The 27,855-nt window shown below is 41.6% G+C and overlaps 1 protein-coding gene across 1 annotated transcript in view; it reads left to right on the plus strand.

Annotated features, from left to right (window-relative positions):
• The first annotated feature begins 2,164 nt into the window (after positions 1 to 2,164).
• Positions 2,165 to 27,855, plus strand: part of ptchd1 (patched domain containing 1) — a 90,695-nt gene continuing 65,004 nt past the window's right edge. Inside the window, exons 1-4 of the mRNA XM_046355386.1 lie at positions 2,165 to 2,495; positions 2,596 to 2,714; positions 4,855 to 4,956; positions 26,491 to 26,605. Coding sequence (XP_046211342.1) covers positions 2,409 to 2,495; positions 2,596 to 2,714; positions 4,855 to 4,956; positions 26,491 to 26,605 — 423 coding nt within the window. The 5' untranslated portion in view covers positions 2,165 to 2,408. The remainder of the gene's footprint in view (positions 2,496 to 2,595; positions 2,715 to 4,854; positions 4,957 to 26,490; positions 26,606 to 27,855) is intronic.

A 27,855-nucleotide genomic window follows, 5' to 3' on the forward strand; every position in this document is an offset into this window, starting at 1 on the left:
GTAAATCCATATTGTACATATTCGTCCGACCACTTTCTTTTTTTGCTCGACATAGTAAGTATGAAGGGATTAAAATATTAAGAAAGAAATCACAAGACATACCATCACCACAGTCACAAACTGAGCGCGCCAAATTCCCTGCAGCACAGATAGGCCAAGTGATGTAGCGTGATCACCTGCAGCCAATGATGGCCAAGCGGAGCGGGTCATCACGAATCATATGAATCGGATGTTTGTCTTGACCTCCGCCGAACCCCTGAGACTGACTCACCGAACCCCTGGGGTTCGATCGAACCCAGGTTAAGAACCACTGGTTTAGGGCCAAATTGCATTCTAGTTTGTTCTGTTTTTTTTGTTGTTATTCCTTTCCAATGTGTCAAGTCATGATTTGTTTGGGTCTAATTGTGTCAGTCTCTCTCTCTGCTCTCTCTCTCTTCTCTCTCTCTGCTCTCTCTTCCTTCTCTCTCTCTGCTCTCTCTTCGCTCTCTCTGCTCTCTCTCTCTTCTCTCTCTCTGTGCTCTCTCTCTCTGCTCTCTCTCTGTGCTCTCTCTCTGCTCTCTCTCTCTTCTCTCTCTCTGCTCTCTCTCTGTGCTCTCTCTCTGCTCTCTCTCTCTTCTCTCTCTCTGCTCTCTTCGCTCTCTCTGCTCTCTCTGCTCTCTCTCTGTGCTCTCTCTCTGGTCTCTCTTCGCTCTCTCTGCTCTCTCTCTGTGCTCTCTCTCTGGTCTCTCTGCTCTCTCTCTGTGCTCTCTCTCTTCTCTCTCTCTCTGCTCTCTCTCTGTGCTCTCTCTCTGCTCTCTCTCTTTGCTCTCTCTGCTCTCTCTTCTCTTTCTGCTCTCTCTTTTCTCTCTCTTCGCTCTCTCTCTTCGCTCTGTGTGTGTCACCATAGCACCAGGAGCCATCACCATGGGAACCAGAGCTTGTCAAAGAAGAAGTGGTCTGTCTGGTCGCTATGGAAACAGCTAAATACATTCCAACAGTAAACATACAGTACAGCGGCACTCAGAGTGACCAGTGAGATTGGAGCTAAATATCACAAGGGTCAGAACCAAACAGAGTGATGAGAGTGAGAGAGGGAGAACACAATCTGATTACATTCAGTTACTTCTGGATTACTTTCCCCTTGAGAGGCATTAGAAGAAGACAAAAGGATCCATCAAATGCATTTTGTGTGTCATCATATTAGACTCTGACTTGTGTTCTCCCTCAGGTGGAACAAATTTAACCAATTTAAATTTAAACGTGTGACTTTTTTTCAATGATTTATTGAATGTCAGATTTTTTTCTCACAAATATGGATGTGAATGTAAAAGTATAAGTAATTATTTTTGAAAAGTATCTGTAATCTGATTGTAATATTTTAGCTGGTAACTGATAACAGTTACAGAGAAAGAGGCTGGCGCTCCCAGTGACTGCCTGAAAAAACTGATATTCGGAGTTTGAGTCTCTGCATTACCAGCGAGGCGGGGCGCGGGAAGAGGTGCATCAGTAACGGAATCACTGTTTGCCAGCCAGCCGGTAATTAGTAATGTCAGTTTGTTAGAGCGTGAAGACAACGGAGAGGAGCGGCCAGTGGAAGAGAGAGTGGCGTGGAGCCACCGGGGTGATAATGGGGCAGTAGCGCGTGAGGAGGCGATGACAAAGCCTTTACCGCTGCAGCCCTTCCTAACCGGATAACATCACCTACACACACCGGGAAATCTTTTTTTCACCTAGTTTTACCGAGCCTGCACTCCCTGGGCCAGTGCTACTGGATTACCGAGTTACCGTGCTAAACTAGCGATTTTATCTATCTTGGCTACACCCAGAGAAGGGTGGATGAGGCGGGAGATATGAGGGGTCCACTGCGCCCACTCTGGATGATAACGTCACCATCTAGCTGCTTTAAGGATAGGCTATCGCTTCTCTTGGCTGCTTTCACTGGGTCTCTGTTGCCTTCATTTACCCATGTAGGTTAGTTCGAGTTCTGTCGTCTATCGATGGAGCTGTCTCTATAGAAGTGCCATTATCTCCCGGCATCTGCTGCTCTCTAGGCTACCGTGTCTACTGTCTGCTGCACCCAACCTGTAGAGAGAGGGAGAGTTGAGGGAGTAAAGACAGAGATTTGGGGGAAAGAGAGGAAGTGGGGGGAAAGAGAGCAAGTTGGGGGAAGAGAGAAATAGAGGGGGAATATATATATACATATATAGCGAGAGACAGAGAGCAAGAGAAAGACAGAGATCTGCAGGTTATTTATCTGTTGGAGCTACAGTCTGCCGCCAGGGGCTCTGATGAGTGAAGCCCTGAAAAGAAGCTGTCTGACCAGGGACAACTAGGCTGTCTTCCTGTCTGTCTTTCTGTCTGTCTTTCTGTCTGTCTACCGGAGAACACTGGGACAGTAGTGCCTGTGGACCCGATGCTGTGTGCACCTGATGGTCGGCGTGCCCGCTGTTTCCTCTCGCTGGTGGGAGAGGCTCAAGACGTTGTGTCCAGAGCGCGCTAGGAGGATGCTGCGCCAGGTGTGTTTGTGAGAGAGAGAAGGATGATTGTGTGTGTGTGAGAGAGAGAAAGGATGTTGATGTGTTTGTGTGTGTATCTATGTGTGTGTGTGTGATTCAGGTGTTGCAGGCAGGCCTGAGGAGCTCTTTCCAGGCTCTGGGTCGGTTCGTGGCGAGCCACCCAGTCTTCTTCGCCTCCGCCCCCGTACTGGTGTCTGTCCTGCTGGGGGCCAGCTTCAGGTAACAGACACACCTAAAAATACAGAGCTCAATGTTATATTTTTTTATTCAGAAAAAGAAGCCACATGGCATGAAGGCCACAGCATGTTGATTGGTGCAGGCCTGTAGCAGACTCCTACATGTTGATTGGTGCAGACCTGTAGCAGACTCCTACATGTTGATTGGTGCAGGCCTGTAGCAGACTCCTACATGTTGATTGGTGCAGGTCTGGAGCAGACTCCTACATGTTGATTGGTGCAGGCCTGTAGCAGACTCCTACATGTTGATTGGTGCAGACCTGTAGCAGACTCCTACATGGTGACATGTTGATTGGTGCAGGTCTGGAGCAGACTCCTACATGTTGATTGGTGCAGGCCTGTAGCAGACTCCTACATGTTGATTGGTGCAGGTCTGTAGCAGACTCCTACATGTTGATTGGTGCAGGCCTGTAGCAGACTCCTACATGGTGACATGTTGATTGGTGCAGGCCTGTAGCAGACTCCTACATGTTGATTGGTGCAGGTCTGTAGCAGACTCCTACATGTTGATTGGTGCAGGCCTGTAGCAGACTCCTACATGGTGACATGTTGATTGGTGCAGGCCTGTAGCAGACTCCTACATGTTGATTGGTGCAGGCCTGTAGCAGACTCCTACATGTTGATTGGTGCAGGCCTGTAGCAGACTCCTACATGTTGATTGGTGCAGGCCTGTAGCAGACTCCTACATGTTGATTGGTGCAGGCCTGTAGCAGACTCCTATATGTTGATTGGTGCAGGCCTGTAGCAGACTCCTACATGTTGATTGGTGCAGGCCTGTAGCAGACTCCTATATGTTGATTGGTGCAGGCCTGTAGCAGACTCCTACATGTTGATTGGTGCAGGCCTGTAGCAGACTCCTATATGTTGATTGGTGCAGGCCTGTAGCAGACTCCTACATGTTGATTGGTGCAGACCTGTAGCAGACTCCTACATGGTGACATGTTGATTGGTGCAGGTCTGGAGCAGACTCCTACATGTTGATTGGTGCAGGCCTGTAGCAGACTCCTACATGTTGATTGGTGCAGGTCTGTAGCAGACTCCTACATGTTGATTGGTGCAGGCCTGTAGCAGACTCCTACATGGTGACATGTTGATTGGTGCAGGCCTGTAGCAGACTCCTACATGTTGATTGGTGCAGGCCTGTAGCAGACTCCTACATGTTGATTGGTGCAGGCCTGTAGCAGACTCCTACATGTTGATTGGTGCAGGCCTGTAGCAGACTCCTACATGTTGATTGGTGCAGGCCTGTAGCAGACTCCTATATGTTGATTGGTGCAGGCCTGTAGCAGACTCCTACATGTTGATTGGTGCAGGCCTGTAGCAGACTCCTACATGTTGATTGGTGCAGGCCTGTAGCAGACTCCTACATGTTGATTGGTGCAGGCCTGTAGCAGACTCCTATATGTTGATTGGTGCAGGCCTGTAGCAGACTCCTATATGTTGATTGGTGCAGGCCTGTAGCAGACTCCTACATGTTGATTGGTGCAGGCCTGTAGCAGACTCCTATATGTTGATTGGTGCAGGCCTGTAGCAGACTCCTACATGTTGATTGGTGCAGGCCTGTAGCAGACTCCTACATGTTGATTGGTGCAGGCCTGTAGCAGACTCCTATATGTTGATTGGTGCAGGCCTGTAGCAGACTCCTACATGTTGATTGGTGCAGGCCTGTAGCAGACTCCTACATGTTGATTGGTGCAGGCCTGTAGCAGACTCCTACATGTTGATTGGTGCAGGCCTGTAGCAGACTCCTACATGTTGATTGGTGCAGGCCTGTAGCAGACTCCTACATGTTGATTGGTGCAGGCCTGTAGCAGACTCCGACATGATGACATGTTGATTGGTGCAGGCCTGTAGCAGACTCCTACATGTTGATTGGTGCAGGCCTGTAGCAGACTCCGACATGATGACATGATGATTGGTGCAGGCCTGTAGCAGACTCCGACATGATGACATGTTGATTGGTGCAGGCCTGTAGCAGACTCCTACATGTTGATTGGTGCAGGCCTGTAGCAGACTCCTACATGTTGATTGGTGCAGGCCTGTAGCAGATTCTGACATGATGACATGTTGCACAAAGTTATTCTGCTATTGTGTTTGTGTGTGTGCGTGTGTGTGCGTTTCAGTCGGTATAGAGTGGAAGGTAACGTGGAGTCCCTCCTGGTTCCTAAACACAGTCTGGCAAAGATAGAAGGAAACCTGGTGGACTCATTGTTTCCTGTCAACAGGTCTGTTATCTACTATTACTGTCTAATAGCTCTGTTTCTACTATTATCTACATATCTACTAGTATCTACTATTATCTACATATCTACTAGTATCTAATATTATCTACCATTATCTACTATTACTGTCTAATAGTTCTGTTTCTACATATTATCTACTATTATCTACATATCTACTAGTATCTGCTGTTATCTACATATCTACTAGTATCTACTATTATCTACATATCTACTAGTATCTATTATTATCTACTATTACTGTCTAATAGCTTTGTCTCTCCTATTATCTACATATCTACTAGTATCTACTATTATCTACATATCTACTAGTATCTAATATTATCTACCATTATCTACTATTACTGTCTAATAGCTTTGTCTCTCCTATTATCTACATATCTACTAGTATCTACTATTATCTACATATCTACTAGTATCTAATATTATCTACCATTATCTACTATTACTGTCTAACAGCTGTCTCTACTAGTACCAACTATTATCTACATATCTACTAGTATCTATTATTATCTACTATTACTGTCTAATAGCTTTGTCTCTCTTATTATCTACATATCTACTAGTATCTACTATTATCTACTGGTATCTACTATTACTGTCTAATAGCTGTCTCTACTAATATCTACTATTATCTACATATCTACTATTATCTACTATTACTGTCTAATAGCTGTCTCTACTATTATCTACTATTATCTACATATCTACTAGTATCTACTATTATCTACTGGTATCTACTATTACTGTCTAAAATCAGTAAAATCAGTCTAAAATCAGTCTCTACTATTATATACTATTATCTACATATCTACTATTACTATCTAATGTCTCTACTATTATCTACATATCTACTATTACTATCTAATGTCTCTACTATTATCTACATATCTACTAGTATCTACTGTTAAGAACTCTTACTGTCTAATACCTCTGTCTCTACTATTATCTACTAGTATCTACTATTATCTACTATTAGTCTAATATCTCTGTCTACTATTATCTACTATTATCTACTATTAGTCTATTATCTACTATTATCTACTGTTATCTACTGTTATCTACTATTATCTACTATTATCTACTGTTATCTACTATTATCTACTATTACTATCTAATGTCTCTACTATTATCTACTATTATCTACTATTATCTACTGTTATCTACTATTATCTACTATTATCTACTATTACTATCTAATGTCTCTACTATTATCTACTATTAGTCTAATATCTCTGTCTACTATTATCTACTATTAGTCTATTATCTACTATTATCTACTGTTATCTACTGTTATCTACTATTATCTACTGTTATCTACTGTTATCTACTATTATCTACTATTACTATCTAATGTCTCTACTATTATCTACTAGTATCTACTATTATCTACTATTATCTACTATTAGTCTAATATCTCTGTCTACTATTATCTACTAGTATCTACTAGTATCTACTATTATCTACTATTATCTACTATTAGTCTAATATCTCTGTCTACTATTATCTACTAGTATCTACTAGTATCTACTATTATCTACTATTAGTCTAATATCTCTGTCTACTATTATCTACTATTATCTACTATTAGTCTATCTACTATTATCTACTATTAGTCTATTATCTACTATTATCTACTATTAGTCTATTATCTACTATTATCTACTATTATCTACTATTAGTCTAATATCTCTGTCTACTATTATCTACTATTATCTACTATTAGTCTATTATCTACTGTTATCTACTGTTATCTACTATTATCTACTATTAGTCTATTATCTACTATTATCTACTATTATCTACTATTAGTCTAATATCTCTGTCTACTATTATCTACTATTATCTACTATTAGTCTATTATCTACTATTATCTACTGTTATCTACTATTAGTCTATTATCTACTATTATCTACTATTAGTCTATTATCTACATATTATCTACTGTTATCTACTATTATCTACTATTATCTACTATTATCTACTATTAGTCTATTATCTACTATTATCTACTATTATCTACTATTAGTCTATTATCTACTATTATCTACTATTATCTACTATTAGTCTATTATCTACTATTATCTACTATTAGTCTATTATCTACTATTATCTACTATTATCTACTATTAGTCTAATATCTCTGTCTACTATTATCTACTATTATCTACTATTAGTCTATTATCTACTATTATCTACTGTTATCTACTGTTATCTACTATTATCTACTATTATCTACTATTATCTACTGTTATCTACTATTATCTACTGTTATCTACTTATCTACTATTATCTACTATTATCTACTATTATCTACTATTATCTACTGTTATCTACTGTTATCTACTATTATCTACTATTACTATCTAATGTCTCTACTATTATCTACTATTATCTACTATTAGTCTAATATCTCTGTCTACTATTATCTACTAGTATCTACTAGTATCTACTATTATCTACTATTAGTCTAATATCTCTGTCTACTATTATCTACTAGTATCTACTAGTATCTACTATTATCTACTATTAGTCTAATATCTCTGTCTACTATTATCTACTATTATCTACTATTAGTCTATTATCTACTATTATCTACTATTAGTCTATTATCTACTATTATCTACTGTTAGTCTATTATCTACTATTATCTACTATTAGTCTATTGTCTACTATTATCTACTATTAGTCTAATATCTCTGTCTACTATTATCTACTAGTATCTACTATTATTTACTATTAGTCTAATATCTCTGTCTACTATTATCTACTAGTATCTACCATTATCTACTATTAGTCTAATATCTGTCTATAATAATAATAATATAATATCTTCATGTTATCTACTACCACTATCTAATATCTCTGTCTCTTCTATTATCGACGTATTATACACATGATCTAGTATGTTATACATTTTATCTACATATTATTTACTATTACAATGCATTCAGAGTATTCAGACCCCTTCACTTTTCCACATTACAGCCTTATTCTTAAACAGATTAAATATTTTTTTCACTCATCAATCTACACACAATACCCCATAATGACAAACGTTTTGCAAGTGTATGAAAAATAAACAATGGAAATATTACATTTACGTAAGTATTCAGACCCTTTACTCAGTAGCTTGTTGAAGCACCTTTGGCAGCGATTACAGCCTCAAGTCTTTTTGGGTATGATGCTACAAGCTTGGAACACCTGTATTTGGGGAGTTTCTCCCATTCTTCTCTGCAGATCCTCTCTGTCAGGTTGGATGGGAAGCGTCACTGCACAGCTATTTTCAGTTCTCTCCAGAGATATTTCGATCAGGTTCAAGTCCAGGCTCTGGCTGGGCCACTCAAGGACATTGAGACTTGTCCTGAAGCCACTCCTGCGTTATCTTGGCTGTGTCCTTAGGGTCGTTGTCATGTTGGAAGGTGAACCTTCACCCCAGTCTGAGGTCATGAGCGCTCTGGAGCAGGTTTTCATCAAGGATCTCTCGGTACTTTGCTCTGTTCATCTTTCCCTTGATCCCGACTATTCTCCCAGTCCCTGAAAAACATCCCCACAGCATGATGCTGTCATTTTTACATTTTATTTAATTAACCTTTATTGAACTAGGAACTATAAATAAATGGATGAGTGGTGGCCGAACGGCATAGGCAAGATGCAGTAGATGGTATAGAGTACAGTATATACATATGAGATGAGTAATGTAATATAAACATTATATAACATTATTTAAAGTGGCATTGTTTAAAGTGACTAGTGATACATTTATTACATTACAATTTTTAATTATTCAAGTGGCTAGAGATTTGAGTCAGTATGTTGGCAGCAGCCACTCAATGTTAGTGATGGCTGTCTAACAGTCTGATGGCATTGAGATAGAAGCTGTTTTTCAGTCTCTCGGTCCCAGCTTTGATGCACCTGTACTGACCTCGCCTTCTGGATGATAGCGGGGTGAACAGACAGTGGCTCGGTGGTTGTTGTCCTTGATGATCTTTATGTCCTTCCTGTCACATCGGGTGGTGTAGGTGTCCTGCAGGGCAGGTAGTTTGCCCCCGGTGATGTGTTGTGCAGACCTCACTACCCTCTGGCAAGCCTTGCTGTTGTGGGCTTGCTGCAGTGATACAGCCCGACAGGATGCTCTCGATTGTGCATCTGTAGAAGTTTGTGAGTGCTTTTGGTGACAAGCCAAATTTCTTCATCCTCCTGAGGTTGAAGAGGCGTTGGTGCGCCTTCTTCAGGATGCTGTCTGTGTGGGTTGACCAATTTAGTTTGTCCGTGATGTGTACGACGAGGAACTTAAAACTTTCCACCGTCTCCACTACTGTCCCGTCGATGTGGATAGGGGGGTGCTCCCTCTGCTGTTTCCTGAAGTCCACGATCATCTCCTTTGTTTTGTTGATGTTGAGTGTGAGGATATTTTCCTGACACCACACTCCGAGGGCCCTCACCTCCTCCCTGTAGGCAGTCTCGTCGTTGTTGGTAATCAAGTCTACCACTGTAGTGTCGTCTGCAAACTTGATGATTGAGTTGAAGGCGTGCATGGCCATGCAGTCATGGGTGAACAGGGAGTACAGGAGAGGGCTGAGAACGCACTCTTGTGGGGCCCCAGTGTTGAGGATCAGCGGGGTGGAGATGGGGTGGGAGCGGCCCGTCAGAAAGTCCAAGACCCAGTTGCACAGGGCGGTGTCGAGACCCAGGGTCTCGTGCTTAATGGCGAGTTTGGAGGGTGCTATGGTGTTAAATGCTGAGCTGTAGTCGATGAACAGCAATCTTACATAGGTATTCCTCTTGTCCAGATGGGTTAGGGCAGTGTGCAGTGTGATTGCGATTACGGCATCTGTGGACCTATTGGGGCGTTATGAAAATTGGAGTGGGTCTAGGGTGTCAGGTAGGGTGGAGGTGATATGATCCTTGACTAGTCTCTCAAAACACTTCATGATAGTCATTTAGTTCAGTTACCTTAGCTTTTTTGGGAACAGGAACAATGGTGGCCCTCTTGAAGCATGTGGGAACAGCAGACTGGGATAGGGATTGATTGAATATGTCCGTAAACACACCAGCCAGCTGATCTGCGCATGCTCTGAGGACGCGGATAGGGATGCCATCTGGGCCGGCAGCCTTGCGAGGGTTAACACGTTTAAATGTTTTACTCACGTTGGCTGCAGTGAAGGAGAGTCTGCAGGTTTTGGTCGCGGGCCATGTCGGTGGCACTGTATCGTCCTCAAAGCAAGTAATTTGTTTAGTTTGTCAGGGAGCAAGACATCGGGGTCCTCGACGGGGCTGGTTTTCTTTTTTTTTGTAGTCCGTTATTGACTGTAGACACTGCCACATACCTCTCTTGTCTGAGCCGTTGAATTGCGACTCTACTTTGTCTCCATACTGATGCTTACCTTGTTTGTTTGCCTTGCGGAGGGAATAGCTACAATGTTTGTATTCAGTCATGTTTCCGGTCGCCTTGCCCTGATTAAAAGCAGTGGTTTGTGCCTTCAGTTTTGAGCGAATGCTGCCATCAATCCACGTTTTCTGGTAGGGGAAGGTTTTTATTGTCGGCGTGCACCTTTATTTAACCAGGTAGGCTAGTTGAGAACACCTTTATTTAACCAGGTAGGCTAGTTGAGATCAAGTTCTCATTTGCAACTGCGGCCTGGCCAAGATAAAGCATAGAAGTGTGAACAGACAACACAGAGTTACACATGGAGTAAACAATTAACAAGTCAATAACACAGTAGAAAAAAAAGAGAGTCTATATACATTGTGCAAAAGGCATGAGGAGGTAGGCAATAAATAGGCCATAGGAGCTAATAATGACAATTTAGCAGATTAACACTGGAGTGATAAATGAACAGATGATCATGTGCAGGTAGATATACTGGTGTGCAAAAGAGCAGAAAAGTAAATAAATAAAAACAGTATGGGGATGAGGTAGGTAAATTGGGTGGGCTATTTACAGATGGACTATGTACAGCTGCAGCGATCGGTTAGCTGCTCAGATAGCTGATGATTAAAGTTGGTGAGGGAAATCAAAGTCTCCAACTTTAGCGATGTTTGCATTTTGTTCCAGTCACAGGCAGCAGAGAACTGGAAGGAAAGGCTGCCGAATGAGGTGTTGGGGCTTGGGGATTATCAGTGAGATATACCTGCTGGAGCGCGTGCTACGGGTGGGTGTTGTTATCGTCACCAGTCCACGTGATCGAAGCAATCTTGAAGCGTGGAATCAGATTGGTCTGACCAGCGTTGAACAGACCTGAACACTGTAGTTTCCTGTTTTATTTTATGTCTAGGCTGGATGCAACAAAATGGAGTGGTGGTCAGATTTGCAGAAAGGGGGGCGAGGGAGGGCTTTGTATGCATCGCTGGAGTTAGAGTAGCAACGATCCAGGGTTTTTTCAGCCCGGGTAGCGCATCAATATGCTGATAAAATTTAGGGGGCCTTGTTTTCAGATTAGCCTTGTTAAAATCCCCAGCTATAAGAAATGCAGCATCAGTATAGGTGGTTTCCAGTTTACATAGAGTCCAATGAGGTTCTTGGTCACCTCCCCCGATTGTTCAGTTTGGCCAGGTTGCCAGCTGTGAGACCTTATATAGACAGGTCTGTCTGTTCCTTTCCAAATCATGTCCAATCAATTGAAATTACCACTGGTGGACTTCAAAAGTTGTAGAAACGTCTCAAGGATGATAAATCAAATGTATTTATATAGCCCTTCGTACATCAGCTGATATCTCAAAGTGCTGTACAGAAACCCAGCCTAAAACCCCAAACAGCAAGCAATGTAGGTGTAGAAGCACGGTGGTTAGTAAAAACTCCCTAGAAAGGCAGGAACCTAGGAAGAAACCTAGAGAGGTACCAGGCTATGAGGGGTGGCCAGTCCTCTTCTGGCTGTGCCGGGTGGAGATTATAACAGAACATGGCCAAGATGTTCAAATGTTCATAGATGACCAGCATGGTCAAATAATAATAATCACAGTAGTTGTTGAGGGTGTAGCAAGTCAGCACCTCAGGAGTAAATGTCAGTTGGCTTTTCATAGCCGATCATTAGGAGTATCTCTACCGCTCCTGCAGTCTCTAGAGAGTTGAAAATAGCAGGTCTGGGACAGGTCAGGGTTCCATAGCTGCAGGCAGAACAGTTGAAACTGGAGTAGCAGCACGGCCAGGTGGACTGGGGACAGCAAGGAGTCATCATGCCAGGTAGTCCTGAGGCATGGTCCTAGGGCTCAGGTCCTCCGAGAAAGAAAGAGAGAAAGAGAGAATTAGATAGAGCATACTTAAATTCACACAGGACACCGGATAAGACAGGAGAAGTACTCCAGATATAACAAACTGACCCTAGCCCCCCGACACATAAGCTACTGCAGCATAAATACTGGAGGCTGAGACAGGACGGGTCAGGAGACACTGTGGCCCCATCCGATGACACCCCCGGACAGGGCCAAACAGGAAGGATATAACCCCACACACTTTGCCAAAGCACAGCCCCCACACCACATAAATGGAAACAGGATGCCCTTGAGCTCAATTTCAAGTCTCAAATCAAATGGTCTGAATACTTATGTAAATAAGGTATTTCTGTTAATTTTTAAATTTGGAATCAATTTGCAAACATTTCTAAAACCTGTTTTTGCTTTGTCATTATTGTAACGGCTTTCTTGTGGAGAAGGAGAGTCGGACCAAAATGCAGCGTGATGATGATTCATGATATTTTAATGAAGGAAAAAACTATACATGAAGAAACTACAAAATAATGAAATGTGAAAACCGAAACAGCCCTATCTAAACACAAAGACAGGAACAATCACCCACAAAACACTCAAAGAATATGGCTGCCTAAATATGGTTCCCAATCAGAGACAACGATAAACACCTGCCTCTGATTGAGAACCACTCCAGACAGCCATAGACTTTGCTAGATACCCCCACTAAGCCACACACCCAATACCTAACAAAACCCCAAGACAAAACACACCACAATAAACCCATGTCACACCCCGGCCTGACCATATAAATAAAGACAAACACAATATACTTCGACCAGGGCGTGACAGAACCCCCCCCTAAGGTGCGGACTCCCGGACGCACATCAAAACAATGTCTTAGTCCCTCCTCCTCGCGTCCTAGGATAGTCTACCCTCGCCGCCAACCATGGCCTAGTAGTCCTCACCCAGAACTGGACTGAGGGGCAGCTCGGGACTGATGGGCAGCTCGGGACTGAGGGGCAGCTCGGGACTGAGGGGCAGCTCGGCAGTGAGGGGAAGCTCGGCACTGAGGGGAAGCTCGGCACTGAGGGGAAGCTCGGGACTGAGGGGAAGCTCGGGACTGAGAGGAAGCTCAGCACTGAGAGGAAGCTCAGCACTGAGAGGAAGCTCAGCACTGAGAAGAAGCTCAGCACTGAGAGGAAGCTCAGGCAGGTAGTTGGATCTGGCAGATCCTGGCTGGCTGGCGGTTCTGGCAGATCCTGGCTAACTGGCGGATCTGGAAGTGTCTGGCTGACTGGCGGATCTGGAAGAGTCTGGCTGACTGGCGGATCTGGAAGAGTCTGGCTGACTGGCAGATCTGGAAGTCTGGCTGACTGGCAGATCTGGAAGAGTGACTAACTGTCAGATCTGGAAGAGTCTGGCTGACTGTCAGATCTGGAAGAGTCTGACTAACTGTCAGATCTGGAAGAGTCTGGCTGACTGGCAGATCTGGAAGAGTCTGGCTGACTGGCGGATCCTGGCTGACTGACGGATCTGGCTGCTCCATGCTGACTGGCGGCTCTGGTTGCTCCCTGTAGACTGACAGCTCTGGCAGCTCCTTGCAGACTGGCAGCTCCTTGCAGACTGGCAGCTCTGGCTGCTCCATGCAGACTGACAGCTGAGGCTGCTCCTTGCAGACTGGCAGCTCTGGCTGCTCCATGCAGACTGGCAGCTCTGGCTGCTCCATGCAGTCTGGCAGCTCAGGCTGCTCCAAACAGGCAGGAGGCTCTGGCAGCGCTGTAGAGGAGGAAGGCTCTGGAAGCGCTGAACAGGCGGGAGACTCCGACAGCGCAGGAGAGGAGGAAGGCTCTGGCTGCGCTGAACAGGCGGGAGGCTCCAGCAGCGCTGTAGAGGAGGAAGGCTCTGGAAGCGCTGAACAGGCGGGAGACTCCGACAGCGCTAGAGAGAAGGATGGCTCTGCCTGTGCTGAACAGGGGAGGCGCACTGAAGGCCTGGTGCGTGGTGCGTGGTGCTGGAACTGGTGGTACTGGATCGAGGACACGCACAGGAAGCCTGGTGCGGGGAGCTGCCACCGGCGGACTGGTGTGTGGAGGTGGCTCTGGATAGACCAGACCGTGCAGGCGCACTGGAGCTCTTGAGCACCGAGCCTGCCCAACCTTACCTGGCTTGATGCCCACTCTAGCCCGGCCAATACGAAGAGCTGGTATGAACCGCACCGGGCTATGCACCCGCACTGGAAACACCGCGCGCTCCATAGCATAACACGGTGCCTGCCCGGTCTCTCTAGCCCCCCGGTAAGCAGTTTGAGTTTGAGCAGGTCTCCTACTTGGCATAGCCATACTCCCTGTAAGCCTCACCCAATACATTTTTGGGGCTGACTCTCAGGCTTCCATCCGCGTCGCCGTGCTGCCTCCTCATACCAGCGCCTCTCCGCTTTTTCGCCTCCAGTTCTTCCTTGGGGCGGCGATATTCTCCAGGCTGAGCCCAGGGTCCTTTTCCGTCCAATATCTCCTCCCAAGTCCAGAAGTCCTTTGATCGCTGCCCCTCACGATTAACAGGGGGAGTTGGCTCAGGTCTGAACCCTGACTCTGCCACACTCTCCCTGAGCCCCCCCCAATACATTTTTGGGGGTGACTTTCGAGTTTCTTTCTGTGCCGCCGTGTCTTTCTCTTCGACTCCATTCTCCTATAGCCCTCTTCGCACTGCTCCAGCGAATCCCAGGCGGGCTCCGGCACTCTCTCTGGGTCGACCGCCCACCTGTCTATTTCCTCCCAAGTCGTATACTCTATACTCCTGCTGTCCATAACGTCCTCCCATGTCCATTCCTCCTTTCGCTGTTCCTGTTGTCGCTGCCTGTTACCACGCCGCTCGGTCCGGGTGTGGTGGGTGATTCTGTAACGGCGTTCGTCAGTTGAAGGAGAAGCGGACCAAAATGCAGCGTGGTGGTTACTCATGTTCTTTACTGAAGAAAAGACGATACATGAAATAACTTAATAACAAAAACAACAAACGAAACGCGAAACCAATTACAGCCTATCTGGTGAAATACTAACACAGAGACAGGAACAATCACCCACAAAATACACAGTGAAACCCAGGCTACCTAAATATGGTTCCCAATCAGAGACAACGAGAATCACCTGACTCTGATTGAGAACCGCCTCAGGCAGCCAAGCCTATGCTAGACACACCCCTAATCAGCCACAATCCCAATGCCTACAAAAAAAACCAATACGACAACACAATAAACCCATGTCACACCCTGGCCTGAACAAATAATTAAAGAAAACACAAAATACTAAGACCAAGGCGTGACAGCTGCCTAAATATGGTTCCCAATCAGAGACAACGATAAACACCTGCCTCTGATTGAGAACCACTCCAGACAGCCATAGACTTTGTTACCCACACACCCAATACCTACCAAAACCCCAAGACAAAACACACCACAATAAACCCATGTCACACCCCGGCCTGACCAAATAAATGAAGACAAACACAATATACTTCGACCAGGGCGTGACAATTAGGGTGTATTTCTTTATAGATTGATGAGGATTTTTAATTATTTAATCAATTTTTTAATAAGGCTGTAACGTAAAAAAAATATTATCTTCTATTCTCTGCATACTGTTATCTACATATTATCTACATATGATCCCCAGATTATCTTCTGTTATCTACATATTATCTACTATTAGCCACACATGATCAGCATATCTACTGTTATCTACATATTATCTACATATTATCTACATATTATCTACATATGATCTACTGTATCTACATATTATCTACTGTATCTACATATTATCTACATATTATCTACATATTATCTACATATTATCTACATATGATCTACTGTTATCTACATATGATCTACATATTATCTACTGTATCTACATATTATCTACTGTTATCTACATATTATCTACATATTATCTACTGTATCTACATATTATCTACATATTATCTACATATGATCTACTGTTATCTACATATTATCCACATATTATCTACATATGATCTACTGTTATCTACATATTATCTACTGTTATCTACAAATTATCTACACATTATCTACATATTATCTACATATTATCTACATATTATCTATTGTTGTCTACATATTATCTACATATTATCTACTGTTATCTACATATTATCTACATATTATCTACTGTTATCTACATATTATCTACATATTATCTACATATTATCTACATATGATCTACTGTATCTACATATTATCTACTGTATCTACATATTATCTACATATTATCTACATATTATCTACTGTTATCTACATATTATCTACATATTATCTACATATTATCTACATATGATCTACTGTTATCTACATATGATCTACATATTATCTACTGTATCTACATATTATCTACTGTTATCTACATATTATCTACATATTATCTACATATTATCTACTGTATCTACATATTATCTACATATGATCTACTGTTATCTACATATTATCCACATATTATCTACATATTATCTACATATTATCTACATATGATCTACTGTTATCTACATATTATCTACTGTTATCTACAAATTATCTACACATTATCTACATATTATCTACATATTATCTACATATTATCTATTGTTGTCTACATATTATCTACATATTATCTACTGTTATCTACATATTATCTACATATTATCTACTATTATCTACATATTATCTACTGTTATCTACATATTATCTACATATTATCTATATATTATCTACTGTTATCTACATATTATCTACATATTATCTATATATTATCTACTGTTATCTACTGTTATCTACATATTATCTACTGTTATCTACATATTATCTACATATTATCTACTATTATCTACATATTATCTACATATTATCTACTATTATCTACATATTATCTACATATTATCTACATATTATCTACATATTATCTACATATTATCTACTGTTATCTACTGTTATCTACATATTATCTACAAATTATCTACTGTTATCTACATATTATCTACATATTATCTACATATTATCTACATATTATCTACATATTATCTACATATTATCTACATATTATCTACTGTTATCTACTGTTATCTACATATTATCTACAAATTATCTACTGTTATCTACATATTATCTACATATTATCTACTATTATCTACATGTTATCTACATATTATCTACTATTATCTACATATTTTCTACTGTTATCTACATATTATCTACATATTATCTACTGTTATCTACATATTATCTACATATTATCTACATATTATCTATTGTTGTCTACATATTATCTACATATTATCTACATATTATCTACTGTTATCTACATATTGTCTACTGTTATCTACATATTGTCTACTGTTATCTACATATTATCTACTGTTATCTACATATTGTCTACTGTTATCTACATATTGTCTACTGTTATCTACTATTATCTACATGTTATCTACATGTTATCTACATATTATCTACATATTATCTACTGTTATCTACATATTATCTACATATTATCTACATATTATCTACATATTATCTACTGTTATCTACATATTATCTACATATTATCTACATAGTATCTACATATTATCTATTGTTGTCTACATATTATCTACATATTATCTACATATTATCTACTGTTATCTACATATTATCTACTGTTATCTACATATTGTCTACTGTTATCTACATTATCTACTGTTATCTACATATTATCTACTGTTATCTACATATTATCTACTATTATCTACATATTATCTACATATTATCTACTATTATCTACTGTTATCTACATATTATCTACTGTTATCTACATATTATCTACTGTTATCTACATATTATCAAATCAAATCAAATTTTATTTGTCACATACACATGGTTAGCAGATGTTAATGCGAGTGTAGCGAAATGCTTGTGCTTCTAGTTCCGACAATGCAGTGATAACCAACAAGTAATCTAACTAACAATTCCAAAACTACTGTCTTATACACAGTGTAAGGGGATAAGGAACATGTACATAAGGATATATGAATGAGTGATGGTACAGAGCAGCATACAGTAGATGGTATCGAGTACAGTATATACATATGAGATGAGTGTGTAGACAAAGTAAACAAAGTGGCATAGTTAAAGTGGCTAGTGATACATGTGTTACATAAGGATGCAGTCGATGTTGTAGAGTACAGTATATACATATGCATATGAGATGAATAATGTAGGGTAAGTAACATTATATAAGGTAGCATTGTTTAAAGTGGCTAGTGATATATTTACATCATTTCCCATCAATTCCCATTATTAAAATGGCTGGAGTTGGGTCAGTGTCAATGACAGTGTGTTGGCAGCAGCCACTCAATGTTAGTGGTGGCTGTTTAACAGTCTGATGGCCTTGAGATAGAAGCTGTTTTTCAGTCTCTCGGTCCCAGCTTTGATGCACCTGTACTGACCTCGCCTTCTGGATGATAGCGGGGTGAACAGGCAGTGGTTCGGGTGGTTGATGTCCTTGATGATCTTTATGGCCTTCCTGTAACAACGGGTGGTGTAGGTGTCCTGGAGGGCAGGTAGTTTGCCCCCGGTGATGCGTTGTGCAGTCCTCACTACCCTCTGGAGAGCCTTACGGTTGAGGGCGGAGCAGTTGCCGTACCAGGCGGTGATACAGCCCGCCAGGATGCTCTCGATTGTGCATCTGTAGAAGTTTGTGAGTGCTTTTGGTGACAAGCCGAATAACTTCAGCCTCCTGAGGTTGAATAGGCGCTGCTGCGCCTTCTTCACGACGCTGTCAGTGTGAGTGGACCAATTCAGTTTGTCTGTGATGTGTATGCCGAGGAACTTAAAACTAGCTACCCTCTCCACTACTGTTCCATCGATGTGGATAGGGGGGTGTTCCCTCTGCCCTCTGCTGTTTCCTGAAGTCCACAATCATCTCCTTAGTTTTGTATTATCTACTGTTATCTACATATTATCTACATATTATCTATATATTATCCACTGTTATCTACTGTTATCTACATATTATCTACTGTTATCTACATATTATCTACATATTATCTACTGTTATCTACATATTATCTACTGTTATCTACATATTATCTACTGTTATCTACATATTATCTACTGTTATCTATATATTTTCGAATATTATTTACTATTACGTACTAATATCTACATACAAATTAATCCATACGTAGGTTTTGTTCAGTAGTATCCTCCAACAGTAGTGTATAAAGCCTTAATAACCTCTTGAGACTAGGGGGCAATATTTTGATGTTTGGATGAAAAAACGTGCCCAAATGAAACTGCCTATTTCTCAGGCCCAGAAGCTAGAATATGCATATAATTGACAGATGAGGATAGAAAACACTCTAAAGTTCCCAGAACTGTCAAACTATTGTCTGTGAGTATAACAGAACTGATATTGCAGGCGACAACCTGAGGAAAATCCATTCAGGAAGTGCTGTTTTTCTGAAACCTCTCTCTTCCGTTGCAAGCCTATCCTTCATTTAAAGGGATATCAACCAGATTCCATTCCCTATGGCTTCCGCAAGGTGTGAACAGTCTTTAGACAGAGTTTCAGGCTTTTATTCTGAAAAATGAGCGAGAAGGATCACATCGCGTCAGTGGATAGACAGATGTCTTTAGATTTGTTCATGTGAGCGGCACTGGAGTGACACCTTTTCTTTCTCTCTTGTATTGAAAAGGCTGACGTCCGGTTGAAATATTATCGATTATTTATTGTAAAAACAACCTGAGGATTGATTATAAAAAACGTTTGACATGTTTCTACGAACTTTCCGGATACCATTGGGAATTTTCGTCTGCCCGTCGTGACCTGCACGAGCCTGTGGATGACTAAACAAAACGCGCCAACCAAATGGAGGTTTTTGCATATAAAGAGAATCTTTATGGAACAAAACAAGCATTTATTGTGTAACTGGGAGTCTCGTGAGTGCAAACATATGAAGATCAAAGGTAAGCGATTCATTTTATTGCTTTTCTGACCTTCGTGATTAATCTACTTTGCTGCTAGCTGTTTGTAATGTTTTGTCTACTCAAAAGCTGTCCTCACATTATCGCATGGTTTGCTTTCACCGTAAAGCTTTTTAAAAATCTGACAGGTGGATTAACAACAAGTTAAGCTGTGTGTTGGTATATTGCACTTGTGATTTCATGAAAATGAAATATTTTTTGTCATTTAATTTGAATTTGGCGCTCTGCAATTCACTGGATGTTGACGAAAATGATCCCGCTAAAGGAATCGGTACTCCAAAAGGTTTTAACAAATGAGTCCATAAATAGGCTTTGTTCAGTAGCAACCTCTAACAGAATGGTATAAAGCCTTAACAAATGACAGATAAATACAGTTACAACCAAAGTTGCTCAATATATTTTAACACAAAACTGTCATAGACTTCCATAAGGAAACAACATGAAAGATTCAACATGTAAACCAACAGTGTCAAGAATCTGCTAGTTCCTTATCCTAGAATCATGCAGAATGCACCGTGCGGCCCATTGGCGTAGCATGGGCAACGTTTCCCATCTCTTCAAAAGTATATCTACCATTGCGATTGTTAGACTCCACTCTGTGAGGCAAATCGATCTGCAGGTTGAACATGGTGAGATTATAGACTCGTAAATTGATAGTGTAGTTTGTTGAGTCGATTTTACAGCTAACTAGCTACGTTACACGCTGATATTGTCTTTGGTATTATTGTGTGTAGCTATATAGAGAGAGCATAGCACTGTGGATTTTGTGGTCGACTTCAGCTGCAACAGACTTCCGCAATGATTTTCCATGTTGTTAGCAACCTTGTTATAACGCCAAAATGAAACATTTGTTCACAAAAAATATTGTTCACACATATCAAGTGTTAGCTAGCTATCATGAAAATGGAGTAGGCTAACGGTGCTAGCACACCATTGTTTTTATGCACGACGGCACAAATGCTTCAGGTGTGAAATGTTTTCCACACAATCACATGATGAAGATAATGTGGAACTGGAAAATGGACAGGGATTTATCTGCCCTACATGCACCACCATCAAGTAGCTTAGAGAAGAGATCCTCCGGCTGTCAGCTCGGCTGAGAGAAAAGGAGTACCTGCTTTCTAAGTACACCAACCTTGCTGTAACCCAGGCAAACCAAATCTCTAGCAAAGCTGTTGATGAGTCAGGCGGCATTGATCTGTCCCAATCCAATGGACAGATGTTAAGCTCAACTCCGCGGCCCAGTGGAGACTGGACACTCGCAAGGCATATGAGATCAGGGAGGCAGTCTGGCCACCCTTCATCTATCCAAGAAGATCCAATTATAACGCCCTGATCTGTTTCACCTGTTGTGATTGTCTCTACCCCTCCAGGTGTCACTTATTTTCCCCAGTGTATTTATCCCTGTGTTTCCTGTCTCTCTGTGCCAGTTCATCTTGTATGTTTAGTCAAGTCAACCAGCGTGTTTTTCCAATACTCCTTTTGCTATTCTCTTTTTTCTAGTCCTCCTGGTTTTGACCCTGGCCTGTTTCTGGACTCTGTACCCACCTGCCTGACCATTCTGCCTGCCTTGACCACGAGCCTTTCTGCCACTCTGTACCTCCTGCACTCTGATATGGTTTTGACCTTTTTGCCTGTCCACGACCATTCTCTTGCCTGTCCACGACCATTCTCTAGCCTGTCCACGACCATTCTCTTGCCTGTCCACGACCCTTCTCTTGCCTGTCCACGACCATTCTCTTGCCTGTCCACGACCATTCTCTTGCCTGTCCACGACCATTCTCTTGCCTGTCCACGACCATTCTCTAGACTCCAACCATCTGCCTCCTGTGTCTGCATCTGGGTCTCGCCTTGTGCTTTGATACCAATCCAACTATCAAAGAACTTTGCCCCGCTTGAGATGGACCTACCAGCCCCCCTAGCCCCCTCTTCGTTCCACATCAGATTCCATCACGTTGGCAGCTCGATGATGAGTTTTATTGGCCTGCCTGCAATCTGTGGACCGACCAAGGTCCACAGTCACCCAGGAGCCAGTGTCCAGAACTTCAACTCCCTCTTGCTCACGGTTCTGGCCAACCACTCCAATATTCACACCATCGTCACTCACACATATGTTTAACCTTAGTTTTGGATGATCTGAGGGAGGACTACAATTATTATTATATTTTTAAATCTTTGGACAGTGAAGAGAATAATTATTAAAGAGACGGGATTCACCCTAACCGCAGGGTTCCAGGATTATTTCCAGCAACATCAAACTGTTTTAGAGACTGACAGACAGGGTCTGATAGTGTTCCAGTCCTCCCTGTCAGAATAACCAACAGAGGACGTGGAAACCATATACATTCCTGTAGGAATGGCACTATGGTTATTGTGATTAACCTAGTTTATGTTCCTATAACACCGACTTCTAGTGAGTTTATACAAACTGTCATCACCTACTATTCTGATAGATTGAAGACTGTCAGAAAAAAGTGGTTGTAACATTAATAATTTGGTTGTTATTTGATTGGTTACTTCAATCCAGATGGGTTAGGGTTTGGACTTGGTTATTACCAAGAGGCTTTCGATTAACATATCCTCTATTGTTGATGTTGCTTTATCTGATCACCTCTATGTATTTTATACATTTACATTTAAGTCATTTAGCAGACGCTCTTATCCAGAGCGACTTACAAATTGGTGCATTCACCTTATGACATCCAGTGGAACAGCCACTTTACAATAGTGCATCTAAATATTTTAAGGGGGGAGGGGGGGTGAGAAGGATTACTTTATCCTATCCTAAGTATTCCTTAAAGAGGTGGGGTTTCAGGTGTCTCCGGAAGGTGGTGATTGACTCCGCTGTCCTGGCGTCGTGAGGGAGTTTGTTCCACCATTGGGGAGCCAGAGCAGCGAACAGTTTTGACTGGGCTGAGCGGGAACTGTACTTCCTCAGTGGTAGGGAGACGAGCAGGCCAGAGGTGGATGAACGCAGTGCCCTTATTTGGGTGTAGGGCCTGATCAGAGCCTGGAGGTACTGAGGTGCCGTTCCCCTCACAGCTCCGTAGGCAAGCACCATGGTCTTGTAGCGGATGCGAGCTTCAACTGGAAGCCAGTGGAGAGAGCGGAGGAGCGGGGTGACGTGAGAGAACTTATACTACCTTGTTGCCCATAGCACAGGGTAATTACGCATTATTATGAAACTATCTTACCTCTGAAGTTGCTACAGATGTTATTGAGTGTGTGAACAATACTCCACCACCTATTCTGCCTTCCTCTTGTGGTGATTTAGTTGATCACTAATAGCTAATGAAGGACAACCATTGATGCCATAGTTGAAAAAGGCCACATCCAAACAGAGAGCTCCATTTGGGGAACTAATAAATTAGGAAACTAATCAATTAAAGAGACATTTCAGAAAGAAAGAGCGGAAGTGGAGAAAGTCAAAGTTGCAGATCAATTATGATATTCCGAGAGACCAACTTGGCATATATAACAAGACATTTAGAAATGCCAGACAGTCTTATTTTTCTAGCTTGATTACAAGTAATCAGAATAATTAGAGAGTGCTCTTCTCGACCGTTGATGGCCTGATAAATCCTACCCCCCCAAACCTATGTGAACTTTCCTTCACATCTAAATGTGATGAGTTTGCGGCATATTTCAGATATAAAATAACCAACATTAGGCTAGGTATCAGACAAGTCAGACCTGATGAGAAGTTTGATGATATGTGCCCTAGTTTACCACGCAGAGGCACTATGGATTTATGTTCCCTGGTTGACACAGACATGCTCAGGAAAATCACATCACAACTTAAGCCTTCTACTTGCCTTCTAGATCCTATCCCCACCACCTTCTACCTGCCTTCTAGATCCTATCCCCACCACCTTCTACCTGCCTTCTAGATCCTATCCCCACCACCTTCTACCTGCCTTCTAGATCCTATCCCCACCACCTTCTACCTGCCTTCTAGATCCTATCCCCACCACCTTCTACCTGCCTTCTAGATCCTATCCCCACCACCTTCTACCTGCCTTCTAGATCCTATCCCCACCACCTTCTACCTGCCTTCTAGATCCTATCCCCACCACCTTCTACCTGCCTTCTAGATCCTATCCCCACCACCTTCTACCTGCCTTCTAGATCCTATCCCCACCACCTTCTACCTGCCTTCTAGATCCTATCCCCACCACCTTCTACCTGCCTTCTAGATCCTATCCCCACCACCTTCTACCTGCCTTCTAGATCCTATCCCCACCACCTTCTACCTGCCTTCTAGATCCTATCCCCACCACCTTCTACCTGCCTTCTAGATCCTATCCCCACCACCTTCTACCTGCCTTCTAGATCCTATCCCCACCACCTTCTACCTGCCTTCTAGATCCTATCCTCACCACCTTCTACCTGCCTTCTAGATCCTATCCCCACCACCTTCTACCTGCCTTCTAGATCCTATCCCCACCACCTTCTTCAAAATATTAATTGCATATCTGAAGAAATGCAGTCTATTGATAATCTCTCCCTGTTCACGGGCACTTTCCCCACTGCACTAAAAACTGTTATGTGAAACCCCTTCTGGGGAAACGGCATCTAGATTCTTCATCTCTTAGCAATTATCCATCAATCTCAAGCCTTCCATTCTTAAGCAACATTCTGGAGCAATTGATGTTCAAACAGCTAAATCATTTAAGTGACAACTGTAAAAAAACAAATCCAATCTGTTTTTTTATGCCCAACACAACACAGAGACAGCCTTAGTTAGTGGTAAATGATCTTAGAGCCAACACAGATGCCAAACAACTCTCTGTCCTTGTACTCTTAGATTTAAGTGCTGCATTTGACACTGTTGATCATGATGTCCTTCTGGAGAGGGGGGTGGCCTCTCCGGTCCAGTTCTAAATTGATTTAGGACCTATTTAACTGGTCGAGAGTTTTATGTCTCCCTTGGTGAACATAACTTAGATATCATGTGGCTTTCCACAAGGTTCGATTTTGTGTCCAGTAGTGTTCAGTTTATATATGTTACCCCTTGGCAGTGTTATTAGGAAGCACAGCATTGATTTTCACTGCTACGCAGACGATACACGACATTTCCATGTCATCAGAGGATTTAGCTCCATGGATAAATTATTAGGTTGTATTAGTGATTTGAACACTTGGATGGCTCACAACTTCCTCCAGCTATATCAAGACAAAACCGAGGTACTTATTGTTGGAGTCAAAGCACAGAGAGAAATCTGGCCGCACATTTTAATGGGCAATAAAGATTAAACACTAGGTAAAAAGCATAGGTGTCATTTTAGATTCTGAACTCCATTTTGAATCACACATTAGGAATATGACCAAAATAGCTTTTCACCACCTGAGGAACATTGCCAAGGTGTGACTGTTTTCTCTCTCAGGCTGATACAGAGACTCAGCCATGGTTTTATTACAAGCAAGCTTGACTACTGTAATGCTGTCCTGTCTGGTCTACCCAAGAAAGCCATTGGTCAACTGCAAAACATACAGAATGCTGCAGGGTACTGACCAGGACCAGTCAGAGAACACATTACACTGGTTTAAGGGTCTCTGCACTGTAAAACATACAGAATGCTGCAGGGTACTGACCAAGACCAGACAGAGAACACATTACACCGGTTTAATGGTCTCTGCACTGGCTGCCTGTGAGTTTTAGAATACAATGTTTTTTAAATTAGTTTTTTTTCCCAGTGAAGCACATAGCAATGCATTCCATGTCTGAATTGTGCTGTATGAATAAAACTTTATTGAACCATTCCGAACACAAAAACTGGGAAAATAAACACAAATCCAGCAGAATAGAAAGTGGACAATACCATGTGGGACCAAACAATCCTTATTCTAATATACAGTGCATTTGGAAAGTATTCAGACCCCTTGCCAAGCTTGTAGCGTCCTACCCATGTGAAGACTATAGGCTGTAATCGCTGCCAAAGGTGCTTCAACAAAGTACTGAGTAAAGGCTCTGAACAATTAGGTAAATGGCATATTTCCCCCCACTCCCAAAAATGTATAAATCCTGTTTTCTCTTTGTCATTATGGGGTATTGTGATGTCTTTATGGGGTATTGTGATGTCATTATGGGGTATTGTGATGTCATTATGGGGTATTGTGATGTCATTATGGGGTATTGTGATGTCATTATGGGGTATTGTGTGTAGATTGTTGAGGGATAAAAAACGATTTAAACCATTTTAGAATAAGGCTGTAACATAATAAAATGTGGAAAAAGTCAAGGGGTCTGGATACTTTCCGAATGCACTGTAATATATATTTTAGTAATGGTGGACTGAAAGGTGTGTCTGTGTGTTTGTTGCCAACAGATCTAAACACACCCTGTACTCTGACCTGCAGACTCCAGGTCGTTACGGTCGTGTTATAGTCACCTCTAGGAGAGGCAGCATCCTGGACCCTCTACACACAGACCTAGTACTCAAGGTAACGCTGTGTGTGCGTGTGTGCGTGTGTTGGTCTGAGAATGATATAGCGGCCTATTGTATGTTTGCTTAACACACTCCTCTCTCAGTGTAAAAACCACACAGCACAGGGCCAGCCAGATAAACAGCAGTCAGTCAGTCAGGCCAGGCAGTGTATATATAATCTGAACCAGTCACTCACTCAGTCAGCCAAGCCAAATCAAATTTCATTGGTCACATACACATGATTAGCAGACATTATTGCGGGTGTAGCGAAGTGCTTGTGCTTCTATCTCCAACTGTGCAGTAATAACTAACAAGTAACATCTAACAAATGACACAACATAAACCCAATACACACACATCTAAGTAGGAATGAGTTAAGACTATACATATGGACAAACGATGTCAGAGCGGAACGGACTAAGATACAGTAGAATAGTATAGAATACAGTATATACATATGAGATGAGTAATGCATAGACTAAGATACAGTAGAATAGTATAGAATACAGTATATACATATGAGATGAGTAATGCATAGACTAAGATACAGTAGAATAGTATAGAATACAGTATATACATATGAGATGAGTAATGCATAGACTAAGATACAGTAGAATAGTATAGAATACAGTATATACATATGAGATGAGTAATGCATAGACTAAGACACAGTAGAATAGTATAGGTTACAGTATATACATATGAGATGAGTAATGCATAGACTAAGATACAGTAGAATAGTATAGAATACAGTATATACATATGAGATGAGTAATGCATAGACTAAGACACAGTAGAATAGTATAGGTTACAGTATATACATATGAGATGAGTAATGCATAGACTAAGACACAGTAGAATAGTATAGAATACAGTATATACATATGAGATGAGTAATGCATAGACTAAGACACAGTAGAATAGTATAGGTTACAGTATATACATATGAGATGAGTAATGCATAGACTAAGATACAGTAGAATAGTATAGGTTATAGTATATACATATGAGATGAGTAATGCATAGACTAAGACACAGTAGAATAGTATAGGTTACAGTATATACATATGAGATGAGTAATGCATAGACTAAGACACAGTAGAATAGTATAGGTTACAGTATATACATATGAGATGAGTAATGCATAGACTAAGACACAGTAGAATAGTATAGAATACAGTATATACATATGAGATGAGTAATACATAGACTAAGATACTATAGAATAGTATAGGTTACAGTACATATGAGATGAGTAATGCATAG

This window comes from Oncorhynchus gorbuscha, linkage group LG07 (genome assembly GCF_021184085.1).
Source record: "Oncorhynchus gorbuscha isolate QuinsamMale2020 ecotype Even-year linkage group LG07, OgorEven_v1.0, whole genome shotgun sequence".
Classification (NCBI taxonomy): Eukaryota; Metazoa; Chordata; class Actinopteri; order Salmoniformes; family Salmonidae; genus Oncorhynchus; species Oncorhynchus gorbuscha.